The sequence below is a fragment of the Euprymna scolopes genome, chromosome 16 (assembly GCF_053919585.1).
Source record: "Euprymna scolopes isolate OS-2025 chromosome 16, ASM5391958v1, whole genome shotgun sequence".
In the NCBI taxonomy this organism is placed as follows: domain Eukaryota; kingdom Metazoa; phylum Mollusca; class Cephalopoda; order Sepiida; family Sepiolidae; genus Euprymna; species Euprymna scolopes.
Window position 1 is genome coordinate 27,807,722 of NC_136497.1, and position 15,869 is coordinate 27,823,590.

Consider the following 15,869-nt stretch of genomic DNA (forward strand, 5'->3'; position numbering starts at 1 on the left):
CTACCAAGGTTAGGGACCAGGCTAGAGGTACACAGTGGTCCCCATTTATTCCAAGAGAAATGTTGGATTTTCCTTGGCGAAATTAAAACCCAAGATTTATTTAGTTAATGTTACTTTTCTTACACCATCTCCCACCCAATTTATACTGAATACATCTTTGGGTCACATTCTCAAATTTGAATCCGTAAAATGTTTAAAAAAAAAAAAAAAAAAAAGAAGAAGAAAATAATATGGTGATATGAGTTGGATGCAAAAAGACATAGGATTTCTTATTCAATCCTGGATCTAATATTATATAAATTACCGCAAAAAATATCCCTTCTTTGGTCAAATGTCATCAAACTAAAGATTCTTAAAATTAACAAAAGGCAGGTCTAAGGTGTAGTAAACAAAAGTCAAGGAAAGTAATCAGAAGTTACGTGGAGTTACTTCCCTTGATTTTCGCATATGTTGGAACTCTCTAATGTAATTAATTTATTTACTAAGTTTCGCGTGTGAATAACTCTTGTCATAAAAATGGTGAGTTTATTTTGTATTTCTCTTTTTACTGAATTTAGTATCTTTATGGAATATTACATATCCCAAGATTGAAAAGTGTGCTTCAGCACAAATAAACTATTGTTTAGCTGTTTTTTTTTGTTTGTTTGTTTTGAAACATAATGTAGATTTGTTTATTCAAATAACTTCTCAACTTGATGCCTAAGTCTGCTAGTATCACCCTATGTGACTTATTAGCTTTTATGTGGAAAACGAGAGGTGTTTGTTAACTATTCTGTTTTTGGGTGCTAATGCAGAGAGTGATCCGCGCTGCTTTTAAAATCGTATTTTCAAGTTTAATTAAAGTTTTATGATATGTTTTTGTATTCAATTGTAAGGTTAAAGTACAGAATAAGTACAAAACACCCTCCCCTCCCCCATGGCTTTTTAAATAATAACGTTATTATTTCAGCACGGATCACTCTCTGCATGAGTACCCTGTTTTGTAAGATATTTCCAAATTGTTAGATTATTGAGTCAATAATTCAAAAAGAAATGTATAGACAACCGAAGAGAAGTTTTACTAAAATAAAAAATGAACCACGTGTCGCCATTACAAGACATAAACAATAATCGCTGTCAACGACAAGAATGAAAGTCTATTTTGTCCGTACGATCACATGTTAACACCATAAAAATATAAGAAAAAATGAAAATTGGGTTCTTGTCCAGAATTTCCCCTATTTTAAAAACTAAAAAGTTTTTTTTTTACTTTCTATCCAACTTAACACCTCCCCCCCTTTAAAATGACGACTTGAAAGTTTTAGGGTATGCTGAAAACGAATATCACATTTCAATCTGGGGCAGACAAGTAGTTTTCTGGATATTGTAGTGGTACTCAGGTCTTCCCACCACAAATAAATAATAATAAAAAAATCGAACAGGTGAAATAAACTTTGTTTATTTACACAAAAGCAACAAGTAAAAACGAATCATTTTTAAGTGTCCAAAAAGTGTGTCTTGATAGACAGTTCTTATGTGAAAGTTATTTATACTGTTCGTTGATTTGACAGGAAAAAAAAGGGTAAAACTATACAAACACCGTGACAGCGAATTAACCCTACCCCTAACCCTAACCCTAACCCCTAACCCTAACCCTAACCCTAACCCTAAACCTAACCCTAACCTTAACCCTAACCCTAACCCTAAACCCTAACCCTAACCCTAACCCTAACCCTGTCACGGTGTTTGTATAATAATACCAAAAAAAGAGCAGAGAATGTTCTTTGTTTTCTTAGTGAGAAAAGAGGCTTACTTTTTGTGTGATACGAGAAAGAAAGAGGAAAGTAAATTTCTTTGTGTGCAGTTGAATATCTGCATTGTTCTCTGTGCGTGTGAATAGGTGTGTTTTGTCATGCTGGCGAGAACAAGTAGCATCAACGACGTTGGTAAGGGAAAAGAGAGGTAGAAAGTACATGTTTCTGTGTGTGGCTGAATGTCTACATTATTCTCTCTGTGCGTGCGTGTGTGTGTATGTGCGAATAGGTGGGTTCCATCATGCTAGCGAGGAAGTAGCAATGAATACGTTGACGAGAGCAAGTGAAAAGAGCAAAGAGTGAGTGAGGTTGAGAAGAGTTCTCTAATCGTTTATATACTTTTCGATAGGCTCCCAGGCGAGTTGGGAAAAAGGTTTGAAAATTGTCTTTCTTTGAGCATTGATTGGTTAAAAAGTGCATGTCTTTGTCACGTGGTATGCTTTCAACTACGTCCGCTGAACAAAACACATTTTAAGTTTTCTTCCCCACAGAATTTGCGTAGGTCTGTTTTTTAAAAATCTTTGCGACTCTGAAATTTATTAATTTCGCTTTGCGCATGTAATTGGGTTTTTATTTATTTGTTATTTTTAAAACAAGAAATGAATGCATTTTTTAAGTGTGTTTAACCGCACAAATACTCCTCCCAGATTGGAAAAGATAGGAATATTTTTTAATATGTAATGTATTCCTTCAAATGTTTCAACCAGTGGATTCACCTACCTGTTTTTGTTGTATGTTTGGCGTTTGTATCTTTTTCTTCTGCACTCTCTTGTTTCATGGAAGTTTGTTCTGGTGGGGAAATTGGCTGAGGGTATTCCTCAATGTACGCTGGTTTAATTCGGTCGATCGCGATGTTATCTTTCCTTTCTTTTCGCAGAACAGTAAAATATTTTTTACACCTGTTCAAAACTTGGTTTGGTCCTGAGTAATTAAGACAAAGTGGCCTTTTTACTGCATCGTTTAATATGTTTGTTTGTCAGCCCTCCTGGTGGGTGTAAAATTGAGAAAAGACAGTTTGTGTTTTAACTCTGTCACAAATGTAGTGGGTGAAATGTCTGTGTTCTCATTAAAATATTGTCCAATTTATTTATTGGTAAATCTAGCATCAGACGTGCTGAAAATGCCCTGTGGTTACTTGCGTGCCTGTGAACTTTATTCTTTTGACAGGGTACACACGTCTTAGTTCAATTTCGAATATCTGTGTTCATATTTGGCCAAACAAAACGGTCTGCTATTATTTTTACAGTCGCTGTTTTGCCTGGATGGGATAAATGTTGGAAAACTTGTCGTCTGATGTTTGGCCAATACGTATGGACGTGATTTTTTTTTTTTTTTGCTGTGTCGTAATAAAATGCTGTTGTACTAAAGGGTACGGGCATTTCCTTCAGTTGTAAAGACGTTTTCTGTTGTATTTCTTCTGTGAGTGTTGCATCCGTCTTTTGTTCTTGTGCAATTAATTCCATACTTAGTGAACTGGAATTTAGTGAGGAAATTGTAGCGTCTTTTCTTGTCCCTTGATGTATCTGATATTGGTGGTAAATTGGGCTATAAAATCAAGATGTCTGATTTCTTGTGGTCATATTTATCTACGTGTGTATCAGTGCATATGTTAATGGCTTGTGGTCAGTATAAACGCTAAAGTTTCTTCCTTCTAACAGATGTTTGAAATGTTTAGTTGTCAAGTAAATCGCTAATAGTTCCCTTGAAAAGGTACTGTACTTTATCTGTGTCTTGCTCAGTTTGGCTGAAAAAAAAAAACGATATCGGAGTCATTGTATCTTTGGTCTGTTGGTGAATAACTGCTCCCACTGCAATGTCTGATGCATTTGTGATAAGTGTAAGTTTCGTTTTTTCACTATCCTTAATATAATTCAATTTCAGGAAATTGACTAAAGCAGCGTTAGCTTGGTTGAAAGCTTCTAAAGCTGATCCTCCCAATTTTAACTGTTTTTTGTTTTGTTCTTCAATAGTGATGTTAGCGGTGTGAGAATCGTAGAAAGTTGGGTATAAATCGTCTGTAAAAGTTAATTACGCCTATAAAATATAGTTAATTATGCCTATGAAATGACAAACTTGTCTAACAGACGTAGGTTGTGGGAAATTTGAAATAGCACTTACATTCTCGGGTAATGGTCATATTCCATCCTTATCGATTGTGTGTCTGAAGAAGTTAATCTCCTGTTGGCTGAAGATATATTTTTCAATGTATAATTTTAGACCGTAATGAGACAATCTTTGGAAGGCTTGTTCTAAGTGTTGTCTATGTTCGTTGAGGTTTCTACTAGCAATTAGGACATCATCCATGAATACGAATGGCAGGTCCCTAAAAACCTCGTCTATTAACCTCTGGAAGGTCTGACAAGAGTTTTTAAATTTTTTTTTTTTTTCATCATAAAACATGTTAAAACTAAATTATTTTTTTTGACTAAAATATCTGTTTTATTATTTGATAAAACAGTTTAAAAGTCATTTTTTTTCTGTTTCATGATAACACAAGAAGTGTTAAAATTAAAGTAATTTTTGGAATAAATATATGGTTTAGTTTTTTTGTGTCGACTCCATTCCATTCTATAATCAACCGTATCCACTTCAGGTAGCTTGATTTTTTTTTCCCCGAGCACTAATCTTGGACATTACCTATTTATAAAATAATGTTTAGCATTTTCAGTAGGTAGTAGATCTTAGTCATATCTTAAGTAGCTCTCATGTTGATAGCAATCTTAGTCTTATTTTTATTTAGGTAAGACACTAATTTTCGACACCCATAACAAAACATTAAAGCAAAATCTAGTAAAATGAAATAAGTTCATCACAATTTTTACTCTATATTTAAGAGAGGGGATCAGGGTTTAAATTACATATAAATATTTATTTTACACTGAATAAAATCGATGAAACTTGATTTGAACGTCATAAAACAAAAAAATGAGGATATAACATGGCGTTGCAGATATACAAAAAAAAGCAAATTTTATAAAATACTAGCGGGGGTACCCGGCGTTGCCCAGGTGTTTGGAGGTGGGGTGGGTGGGTGAGTAAATCAAAACAAAATGGAAAATAAAGAATATGAGAACGTAATAAGCCTATTTAAATATTATAACAAAAGAAAAAAAAAAAAACGAAACCAGCAAACTAAAGAATAAGTGTACAATGTTATAACTTCTTCAAAAAATCGGAAAAACAAAAACAAAAAAAAGCGAATGTGATGGAAAAAAAAAACCGTGATGCAAAACAAAGAATAAGTGAACGATATTAAAACCTTTTTAAAAAATCGGTAAAACAAAAACAAAAAAAACAGTGAATATGATGGAAAAAAAAACATGAAAAATGGCATAAATAACCCTGTTTCAATATTAAAACTTTAAAAATCAAAAAAAAAAAACATCTTACATCTTGGCTCGAACGTGCAATCTTAAGATAACGACACTGCTCCCTTACCGACTGGTCTATGATCACGTCAGCGAAATCGGGTCGTTATTTTTATATTTAAACTAATTCAAGAAAGAACGATTTTTGCGCATGCATTTCTGGCTAAATTGTCATGAAGGAACGATTTTTTGCTACCCCGCCCTGTAGAAAAGTGTCCAGTTGAAGGTGAAGGAATTAATGTTTTTAGCCATTTTTTCGATATTTGTCGTCCGAAGGGTCAAGCTTTCAGAACAATACTGATCTCGTGAAAATCCATCGCCTCTGTCAAAAGTTTTAGACAGACATACATGCATACGTAAATATACGTACATTTAAACAGACAGGTGAGATTTATATTTTAGATGATTGGAATACAGCAATGTAAAGAGAGAGAGGTCGCTTTTTTCGCTGATATTTTCGAAAGTCATCCTCTCTTTTCGATTGACTAGCGTTAATTTAAACCTTCGCCACTTCTGATTTGGCAATGGACGCAACAGCAAAGATGTCAATTTTTTTTTTTCCTCCTTCGCAGTACGGGTTCAAAATGCCTGCCTACTACCATTTTTTTTTTTTAACTCAACATACACCTCCAAACAACCGGGCAACGTTGAGCACCCAGGTTAGTCCTTATATATTAACAAGCTTAAAAAACTTAACAGATCTGACGGCATACCACTCGGACAAAATCATTTTGGTTGGACATAAAATCAATGCATAATAGCACAAACAAGAATGATAGAAATTGGAAGATTTTATATTTTAATTTTAAAAACTTAAAATTTTCAATATTCATTGTTACTTCATGGAGTAATTTTGTCGGATCATAAAAATAAAAAATGATTTTCCATATTTAAACTTTGTTAATTTCTCTTTTTCTAGCCGCGACACAAGAAGAAGTTTATTGATAAGAAAAATGCAGTCACTTTCCATCTTGTCCATCGAAGCCAGCAAGATCCCATGTTGGTATCGGAAAACTCTCAACATGTTCTTTTACCCACACCAAAGGTAAGCACATCACAAGGTTTCGTATTATTATTAAATATCGTCTCCCACACTTTAATTTTGTCTTTTTTTTCCTCCGTGTTATTTTGTATTAAACCAAAAAATATGAATAGAAAATCCAACTTTGGAAAATTTTTGGCTTCTCTTCAATGCAACTAATCATTTCTGTTGATAATCTCCATATTAATAAAACTGAGACAACTTCATACGTGTCTGCATGCATCCGATAATCACGCATTAAATTATTTTTTATGTTCTTGTGCAGAATTCCCTCGATATTAAAAAGTTACAAAAATAAAAAAAAGTTTGTGTGATGTACATACCCGTAATAGAATGTCATTCCAGCAGAAGCCCAACAGTCAGCTATTGTTCACCCCAGAATGAGCTGCTGCCATTGCTCAATGAAATCACTGTTTCTAATTGCTTCAAATGTAATAGATGTTGTGAAACCAAAGCCACCTTTAGGACTGCCAGCAACCATTGTAATAAAGAATGCAAGAGATTTGTATGCACACTACGTCAAGTTTAAAATACCTGAGAAGCAGCTTGGTTCCCACTAGTTTTGGTCAATAACAAACGGTCCTGGACAGTAGTGTGTCCTCTATCCCTACTATAATCAATGAACCTGAAGTAATTTTGTCAACATCTGACAAAGCAAAACTCTTTACCAAGAACTTTGCAGCAAATTCTACCCTTTGCAAGCAGACTCCCCCCCCCCCTATTTTCTCCTGTTTAAAAACTATGCTATGCAACATACAAATATTTGTACATGATGTTGCCAAACTTATTAAAAACCTTGATTCCAGTAGAGCAACTGGCCTCGACTGCATTGCAGTCATAATGTTCAAAAAACTTCAATCGGAACTAGCTCCCATACTTACAAATCTGTTTAAATGTTGCCTTAAGGAAAAATGCTTCTTAACACCCTGGAAAGCTTTTTCAGTCTGCCCTGTATTTAAAAATTCTGGAGATTGGTTATCTCTCTCTCTCAGTACAGATCAATCAGTCTTCTGTGCATAATGAGTTAGTTTCTGGAATCTGTGATAAACAGAAGTAGTCACCTACCTCAGCAAAAATTACCTGCTTAGTGACATGCAATATGGTTTCCGTTCTGTGAGCTCTACAACTGATGTACTAACTGTTATATCACGCAAGATTAGTGAATCTCTCGACAGGGCCTTCGTTTCTAGACATATCAAAGGCTTTTGATATATTATGACATAAAGGTTTACTTTACAAGATCGCCAGCTATAGAATAGCTGGAAATGTCCTCTCAATTATTAAATCCTTTCTCTCTGATAGGCTTATAAGAGTAGCTGTTGATTGGCAGAAATCAGAAATTCATAGTATTAACACTGGCATCCTGGCCCAACTCTCTTCCTGATCTTCATCAATGATCTCCCAAATCACATTCTTAGATCATTTGTAGACATTTATGCAGATGAAACTACAATCTATGGCAACACTTCAAAGGCCAGCAATGGCCACTTTTTGATTCTCTCTCTGCTGATCTTGAGAACATATTGCAATGGGGAAAAGGTGGCTGGTTAATTTTAATGCATCAAAAACCAAGCTTCTCTCCTTTCATTATAATTGCTATGAGCCCCATCACGCCATAATTGAAATGAATGGCTCTTGTCTTGGAGAATCTCTGTCTCTTGACAAGCTTCTGGGACTGACCTTCACTTCTGATATGAAGTGGAACACATACATCAAATCTGTTGCCAAGATTGCTGGAAAAATGGTTGGATCACTCTACTGCTCCAGAAGGTATCTCACTGCTGATGAAATCCTCTATCTGTATAAAAGCCAGGTACACCCTAAAATGGAGCACTGTTGTCACATCTGGGCAAGAGCTGCTTAGCGCCCTATCCAGCCTGGATAAAGTTCAAAACTGGATTCAAAACCTAATAGGTGATGCCCTTTTCTCTTCCTTGCAACCTCTTTCCCACAGAAGAGACATTGTGAGCCTGTCTCTTTTCTATCATTATTTTCATGGCAAGTGCTCGATTGAATTCCAATCAATGGTCCCCTCCCCTTGCCAAACTTCCACAAAAAAACACTCAACTAGCTACAACCACTGTATATGATTTCCCCCCACTCTCTATCTGCGCCTAAATCTAAATGTAGCTTCCATGAACAAAACTTCTTTCCCAGAACTGTCTACTTGTAGAACACTGTTGAGTTATCTCCATAAATAATCAAATTCTACCCAATTTACACCATTAACAATTACTATATTACCACCATACTTTCATTAACCCTTACCATTGTGTGGCTTTTGGGCCTTGATAAATGATGACTCCCAAGTAAAAAAAAAAATAGATAAATTCCAAAAAGTCACATAAATTGATCAAGTAGTTTTATTTTTAAATTAGATTTTATGAGTAAGTAAAAAGGGACATCTTACATCGCTATCTTTAAGAAATAATTCAAACTTGTGAGATCAGCTTTGTAATGCTTATGTTTTCCCATTAATTGCTTAAAATCGTTTAAAAATGATTTTCTTTATGAAAATAAAGTTACTTGATCAATTTATGATTTTTAGAATATGATATTTTCAGTCAATTACAGGTACGTACATCATACAGGTTTATTTGTATTTTTGCTTTTTAATGTAGGGGGGATTCTTGAAAACCACAGATTTCTTTTCAAAAGAAATGAAAAGAATATTTCTTTTGTATTTTGATCTACAAATCCAACAAATTTACTCAATAATCTGTTGCATGGAAAAAAAAATGGTTTATAGCATTTCCTTAATTTCAATACTTTTCAATATCTAATATTTAAAATGATGAACTCCTGGTGCTGCTACCAGATCAAGCTGGTTGAAGATACTATTAACTCCATGACTTAAAATGCACCAAACATTGATATTATTTTTTTCCCCTTTCCCTTTGTAAAACTCAATCATATTCTGCAAAGTAAAAAACAAAAATAACAATTTTCCTCCTCCAAACAATCAAACTAAAACACTATAAATATTTGAAGATATAAAGAACTTGAAGCAAAAAAAATGGTGGGATCCTTCTATCGATCCAGTAGATATCTCACTGCTAATGCAATTCTATATCTATATAAGAGCCAGGTACATCCAAGGATGGAGTACTGTTGCCACATCTGGGCAGGAGCTGCTAGAAAGAACTTGTCCTGCCTTGATAGAGTTCAAAATAGACTTTGTAGCCTCGTAAGAGATGTCCTTTTCTTTTTCCTGCAACCTTTATCTCACAGAAGTGATGTTGCAAGTTTATCTCTGCTTTATCATTATTTTCATGGCAAGTGCTCGACTGAGCTTCAATCTATGGTCCTCCTTCACCAAACTTCACAAGAAACACTTGTCTAGCTGAAAACACTATCAATAATTTCCCCCACTCTTTATCTGCTTTATCTGTGCCTAAACCTAAATGTAGATTCCATAAATAAAGTTTCTTAGAAGTGCATGCCTGTGGAACTGTCTTCCGTTTTCCTGCTTTCCAGCTGACTAAAATCTGATTGTTCAAGTCCAATGTAAACAAGTTCTTGATGAGCCGTTCCACTTAAGTTAACAAATTTACCGAATTTCCATTACTAATGATTACTATATTGTCCAATTGACACTCTTAACCCTTATCCTTGAGTGGTCCCTGGGCCTTGATAAGTGGTGATGCCTATGTAAAAAAAAAAAAGGGCCATAAAACCTTTTTTCCAAATTTACTGGATTCGGCATTAAGAAACCCGAAAGGGGTTGATATGTTGCGAAACAAAATAAGTAAACGAATGAATAAATATTTGGAGATATAAAAAAACTTGAAACATACAAACTATTTTGAAAATGACTGGATTCAGAATTAAATAACCTGAAAAGGATTGATATGCCGCAAAACAACTAAACTAAAATGAAAGACTCACCTTTCATGCAAATTTTACGATGAATGCTTGCATTTTAAAACATTTCTGGCTGCATAAATTATTATTTCAAGACATTTTTTTTTTTTTTAAATGTAAGTGTTAATAATTGATTAATTTTTCAAATATTTTGATTTATTTATGTTTATGGGAAAATATGCTTATTCAATTATATTTCATCTTTTCTACCAATCCTGTAATTTATGAAGCTCAATATAAGTACAGAGCATATACAAATAAATGACAAAAAGTCTAAATTCCAAATTTCAAGATGTTGTCCATCTTAACATTTATTTCTTTGAGCATGTTAAAATGTTTGATTCTTGACAGCACATATTGTGTAGTGCAGAATTATTCATGTAATTATTATGTCAATTTTCAAAACTTATTCCGCCCTTACTTATCAGAAGAAAAAGGAACTCCTCAACTTTAAAAGGAAATAAAAGAATATGGGCATGATTACAAAATCTGAAAAAATCAGGATAGAAGTTGCAATTGTTTTCATCTTTTTTTTTTTTTTTTTTATGTATTTATTTATTTTTTGATCATTTTGATTATTTGGACTATAGATTTCATCTTGATTATTATTTTTGCATTTGAACTGATATAATCCCTATCCTTCTCCAAATGCATCTTTTTGAAGTTGAGAATATTTATAGCAAATACAAAAACCTAAACAATTTAAAACTAAAACCTTTATTTAATTCACAGGGATAGATTGTTCTTGTCCCATAAGTCATAACTAAGTAAGCATATTCATTTTATGTTATTCTTACTTGCTATCGTCTGTAGTAAGAATTGGACCTTCAACCTCCAGAAGACTGTCATTTTGAACTGATTGTTAATCTTTAAATGTTACACCATGAGTAAAATATGTGAAAAATAACAATCAAAATGAGAATTGTAGTCCACATGATCCAAATTTTCAATCTTCATCTAAAAATTTTTAAAATATTTTCTTTTGTTTTTGTTTATTGAAGAATACGAAAGAAAAACAATTGGAAATGCAACGACAATTTGGCATTTATTTTGATGACGATTATAATTATTTGCAACATTTGAAAGAAACAGACGAAACGTGTGTCTTGGAAGAAGTGGAAACATTTCAAGTGAATTCAACTCAAGCAGTGGTAAGTATTTTTATATTTAAATTGAATGAAATTATTACGTGACGTGCTGACGATGTGCACTACAACCCGTCAAAAGTGCATGTGTGGTAGATATTTATAACAAGAGTACGAGTTTTATATGATATATATGTGTGTGTGTGTGTGTGTGTAGCAGGAGATATTGGGTGTATTTTTGGTGAATTTCAAGAAGCATGATGGTTTTAAAGGATGCAGTGTCTTAGCAACCAACAGTTGATATAGGCAGTTTGTTCCAAGCTTTTTAGGGTTTAGGCAAATTTCGGGTAGCATGAGGTTTTTAAAGGTTATAGTGTCCTGGCAGTCAACAACTGATGCAGATAACAAATAATGCAGGAAGTTTGTTCCGTATATCAAAAATTCTAAGCGTGAGAAAATGTTTTCAAACGTTACAGGAATTAATGCTGTTTTCTGACTTTGTAATAATTTTGTGTTTGTCAAATCTATTGTTAAGCATTAAAACTTCAATGAATCCAACTCACAGATTTGCATGACTTTATTTTTATTTTATTTTTTTTTTTTTTTTGTTTTATTACATTTTCACCTCAAACAAGGCACATTGTCACTTTCGTGTAGGGGCTACTATCAGGGACATGAGCTACTGGGATACTATGTAGGGAGTTGGGCAGCAAGATGTTGGTTCACGTTACACGTGAACTTCTACATGTCAGTAAAGTTGGAGAAGCAGGGACCCGGAAGGGAATTCCAAAGTCTAGCGGTTTTGGGGAAGAAACTACTGGAGTAGAAAGCTCTCTTACATCTACGGATCTCTACTGTGTAGGAGTGGGATTTAGCTGTTTGTCGAGGGTATTTACATTGTGTGGGCACAAGTGCTTGCAGTTCGTCAGAGCATTCACCATTAAAATACTTGTAGAACAGGCAGAGGGAGGCAACATTTCATCGATGGGACAGAGGCTGAAGCTTAGATGACAGTTCAGGACCTATCAGGTTGGAGACACTCTTTTGGACCTTGTCTAGAAGCGAGAGACTAGTAGCAGATGCACCAGCCCAAATATGACAACAATATTCCATACATGGGAGAATGGTGGCCTTATAGAGGTACAGGATGCTTTCAGGCATAAGTAGTTTTCTAGCATGGTAGAGAGAGCCCACCTTCTTATCACTAACTTAGAAGTTTTTACTCATGCAATGTTTATAGTATAAATGATAGAATGCTTGACTCCTCATCCTGAGGTTGTGAGTTCAAATCCTACAATGAATAATGGATAGTCATTTACGTAGATATTGTGTTTTAAAAGTGTTACTTGAAAAAGATGCAATTTTGTTATATTTTTATACCAAACATTTTAAGAACTTAACAAAAACAAAAATGAATACTTTTCATAGTTTTTTTATTTTATTTGATTATTTTCTATCAATATCGATCATTAAACATAAAAGAAATTTTTTTTCAATTTTTATAGAAAACAACACCTGATCAAAAATTAGTGCTGCCTTCGACAGTATTTGCGAGTGCGGTCGAAACAAATGTTGGACTATTAAACAAGGCAGCTCCAAATTCAGGTGAGTGATTTTTATTTTTATTGAAAACAATTTCAACATCAAAGTGATCACACACTTTAATAAACGATGGATTGGAATTTTATTATTTTATTTTCTTTTTTTTTTTCTTTTTTTTTTTCTTTTTTTTTTTTAAAATAAGATTTTGAAAGGGTAATCTTATTATCATGGTATCATTTGTTTATTAAATTATTAAGTCAGTTGTTATAAAAATATCAGGTACAAATGTGTATGCTGATTTAAAATTTCATTTTGAAAATATAAATTGTATTAAAGATCTTTCTTCATAACAATAATGACCTTTGCTCCCTATAACTTGATTCAATCTGTCAACGTGCTTATAAATATGTCTCCCTTGTAAAAATCTTTGGATGTGAAATATGAATCACCTTGTGATTTTAACCTAAAGTCATCTAAATGGATTTGTAATCTTTGAAATAAGTGATAATCTGAAGGAACTAAGTCAAGAGAATATGTAGGATGGGGCAAGATTTCCTAACATAATTCTCCTTGGAGATCTTTGGTTAATATGCATAGTGTTGTGTGAGTACAGATATTATCATTCTATTGACTATAGGTTGTTTTTGGATCAACATTAGTGAGAATATTGCAAAAGTTTTTTTTTTTTTTTTACAAAAGAGTCACCACTTATCAAGGCCCAGAGACCACTCGAGGATAAGAGTTAATGGGTATACATTAGTTATAAGATTATAGTGTAGTAATAATTTTTTTTTTTTTAAGAACTTTTTATATACTCCCTAGATTATAATATCTACGATTTGCGAACAAATGTCGTCTCTATCTTTTATTTGAGCAACTTTTACAAAATCCACGCTATTCCGTCCTTTCGCATGTTTGTTGGTCTTCTTTGTATAAATAAAGCAAAACTAATAGAATAGAAGCGAACGTCATTCGCCGGCCTTCTCAGCCAGGACCTCCAGAAAAGCAATTAGCTTTGATCAATGTGGGGAAAAACTTTCACATCAAACAATTGCTATTGATTTGGAATTGATTTGGAGAACTCCCCCATTCTTGGGGAGCTGGTTTTCCCCAACATCGTGGGGAAACAAATAAATGAAATGGCGGAAAGCTTAACTAGCTTTCAGTCAGCATTTATTTCTATGTCTGCGTAAACTCATTCACTTAGCAAGTCAACGTTTTGATTGGCATTGCTAAATTTGAACGCTTTTCATTTCCTATGGCTTCGTAGCATAGCGGTAACATGTCACGTTTTCTTTCACGTTCTTTTCCACCTTCGTGTTATCGCGTCACGGGTTCGAGCCTGCCTGCCTACTAACACTTTTTTTCTTTTACATCTCCAAATACCCGAGCAATGCCAGGTACCCCTGCTAGTTATATATACACTCGTGAGCAAAAAAAAAAAAAAATGGGCCAAACAAATTTTATACATTTTATTGCACTAAAAGCTATATTGAACAAAGAAATATAAACGAGACTAATACAACAGAATAAGATATTTACTTTAATAAATGCTTAGGATGGAATCGCATTCCTTTTTGATTTCTTTAAAAGATCAATCTTTGTAGACATGCTCTCAACCAAAGTGAAACACTGAAGAGGAGATGCTATTCCATTCGCTTTGCACAGCTTCCCACAGTTTGTCATTGTTAGAAAAAGTTCTTCTGGCCAATGCACGAGATATTATGGATCAAATATTCTTGATTGGATTTAAATCGGGGCTTTGACCTGGCCAAAATATCACATCAATTGAATTATCAGAAAACCATTTTTTGTGTGACTTTAGCAGTGTGTGCAGGGACATTATCATGTTGAAAAATAATGTTCTGGGATATTCCCAGCTTCTGGATACTTAGGGACAGTCCTGTTTTTAATATTCGAATGTATTCTTTGCATTGATTGACTTCTCACATCTAATAAGTTCCCCAACTCCTACTGCAGTAAAAGTTCCCCATACCATTATCCCTCCATTCCCGTGTTTAAATGTCGATTTTACGCAACTTGGCGAAAATCTTTCTCCAGTTCTTCGATTGCACCGTTCGGGAGCATCACTAACAAGACAAAATCTTGATTCATCTAACCAGAAAACATTCCTGAACCAGTCTGTATCTTTCTTGCCATAACCTGAGAAAAATCTCTTTCTATCATTGATGTTCTTCTTAGATAAAAATGGCTTCTTTGCACACCTTTTAGAGGAAAATCCCATTTCTTTCATTTGTCTAGATATTGTATATCTAGAAAGAGAATTTCCAGCCCGTCTGGAATTCTTTGCTATGGTCAACGTAAGTTTTCTTTCGATCCTTGAAAACAGTTAATTTAAGCCTGTGGTCGTCCTTCAAAGTAGATGCTCTAGGGCGACCAAATCCAGATTTCCCTTTTACCAAGCATTTGACTTCGAACCTTTGACCAATTCGCTTCACCGCAGAAAGATGTTTTCACTCTTTTTTTTTCTTAAAATATCAAAAATCTGCTTGTAAGTCGTTTTAGACTGCCTTAATCTTGCAATTTGGTTTTTTATATCCTCACCAAGATGCGGTCTTACCAATTTTAGGATTAATTTTTCCACTTATTATATGCTATAATAATAATGATCCGCAAAATAGAAATTTACAGTTAAAATTAACAAAAATTCTTGGAAAAATATTGCAAAATCGATTTCTTCCTTCTTTCACTCTTGGCCCATTTTATTTTGCTGATGAGTGTATATATATATATATATATATATATATATATATATATATAATACCGTTCTCCATTTGATAGTTGTACACAAACCTCTTAAGCTTGTCTGGCTACAACAGATGAAAGGCTGTTCTTAATTGCCATTTGAACAGCCATTCAGCTGGAGGAACTGTAGTTGTTGTCTATGGAATCCTCTTAAATTTAAAATTGGATCTGTTGATTTTTGTTTCAAGGGATGTTTTCATTTCTTTGTCTATCCTCTTTATTCTTTCTTTGAACGTCCACGATACGTGCTACCTAACCATTGTAGGAGACATAAGTAGCTGTGTGTTACATAATCGCTCTGGCTGGTTGTTCAGAATGCGTTTGTCCAATTTATATAATGTTAACATGTACTTTCGTCGCTGGTACAAAATATACACACACACTGACAGTGAAGTAAAAAACACAACAC

At 33.9% G+C, this 15,869-nt stretch overlaps 1 protein-coding gene across 1 annotated transcript in view; it reads left to right on the forward strand.

Annotated features, from left to right (window-relative positions):
• Nucleotides 1–399: 399 nt before the first annotated feature.
• LOC145295904 (protein LTV1 homolog) overlaps nucleotides 400–15,869 on the forward strand; it is a 49,421-nt gene continuing 33,951 nt past the window's right edge. Inside the window, exons 1-4 of the mRNA XM_080141672.1 lie at nucleotides 400–519; nucleotides 6,081–6,206; nucleotides 11,069–11,218; nucleotides 12,658–12,757. Coding sequence (XP_079997798.1) covers nucleotides 517–519; nucleotides 6,081–6,206; nucleotides 11,069–11,218; nucleotides 12,658–12,757 — 379 coding nt within the window. The 5' untranslated portion in view covers nucleotides 400–516. The remainder of the gene's footprint in view (nucleotides 520–6,080; nucleotides 6,207–11,068; nucleotides 11,219–12,657; nucleotides 12,758–15,869) is intronic.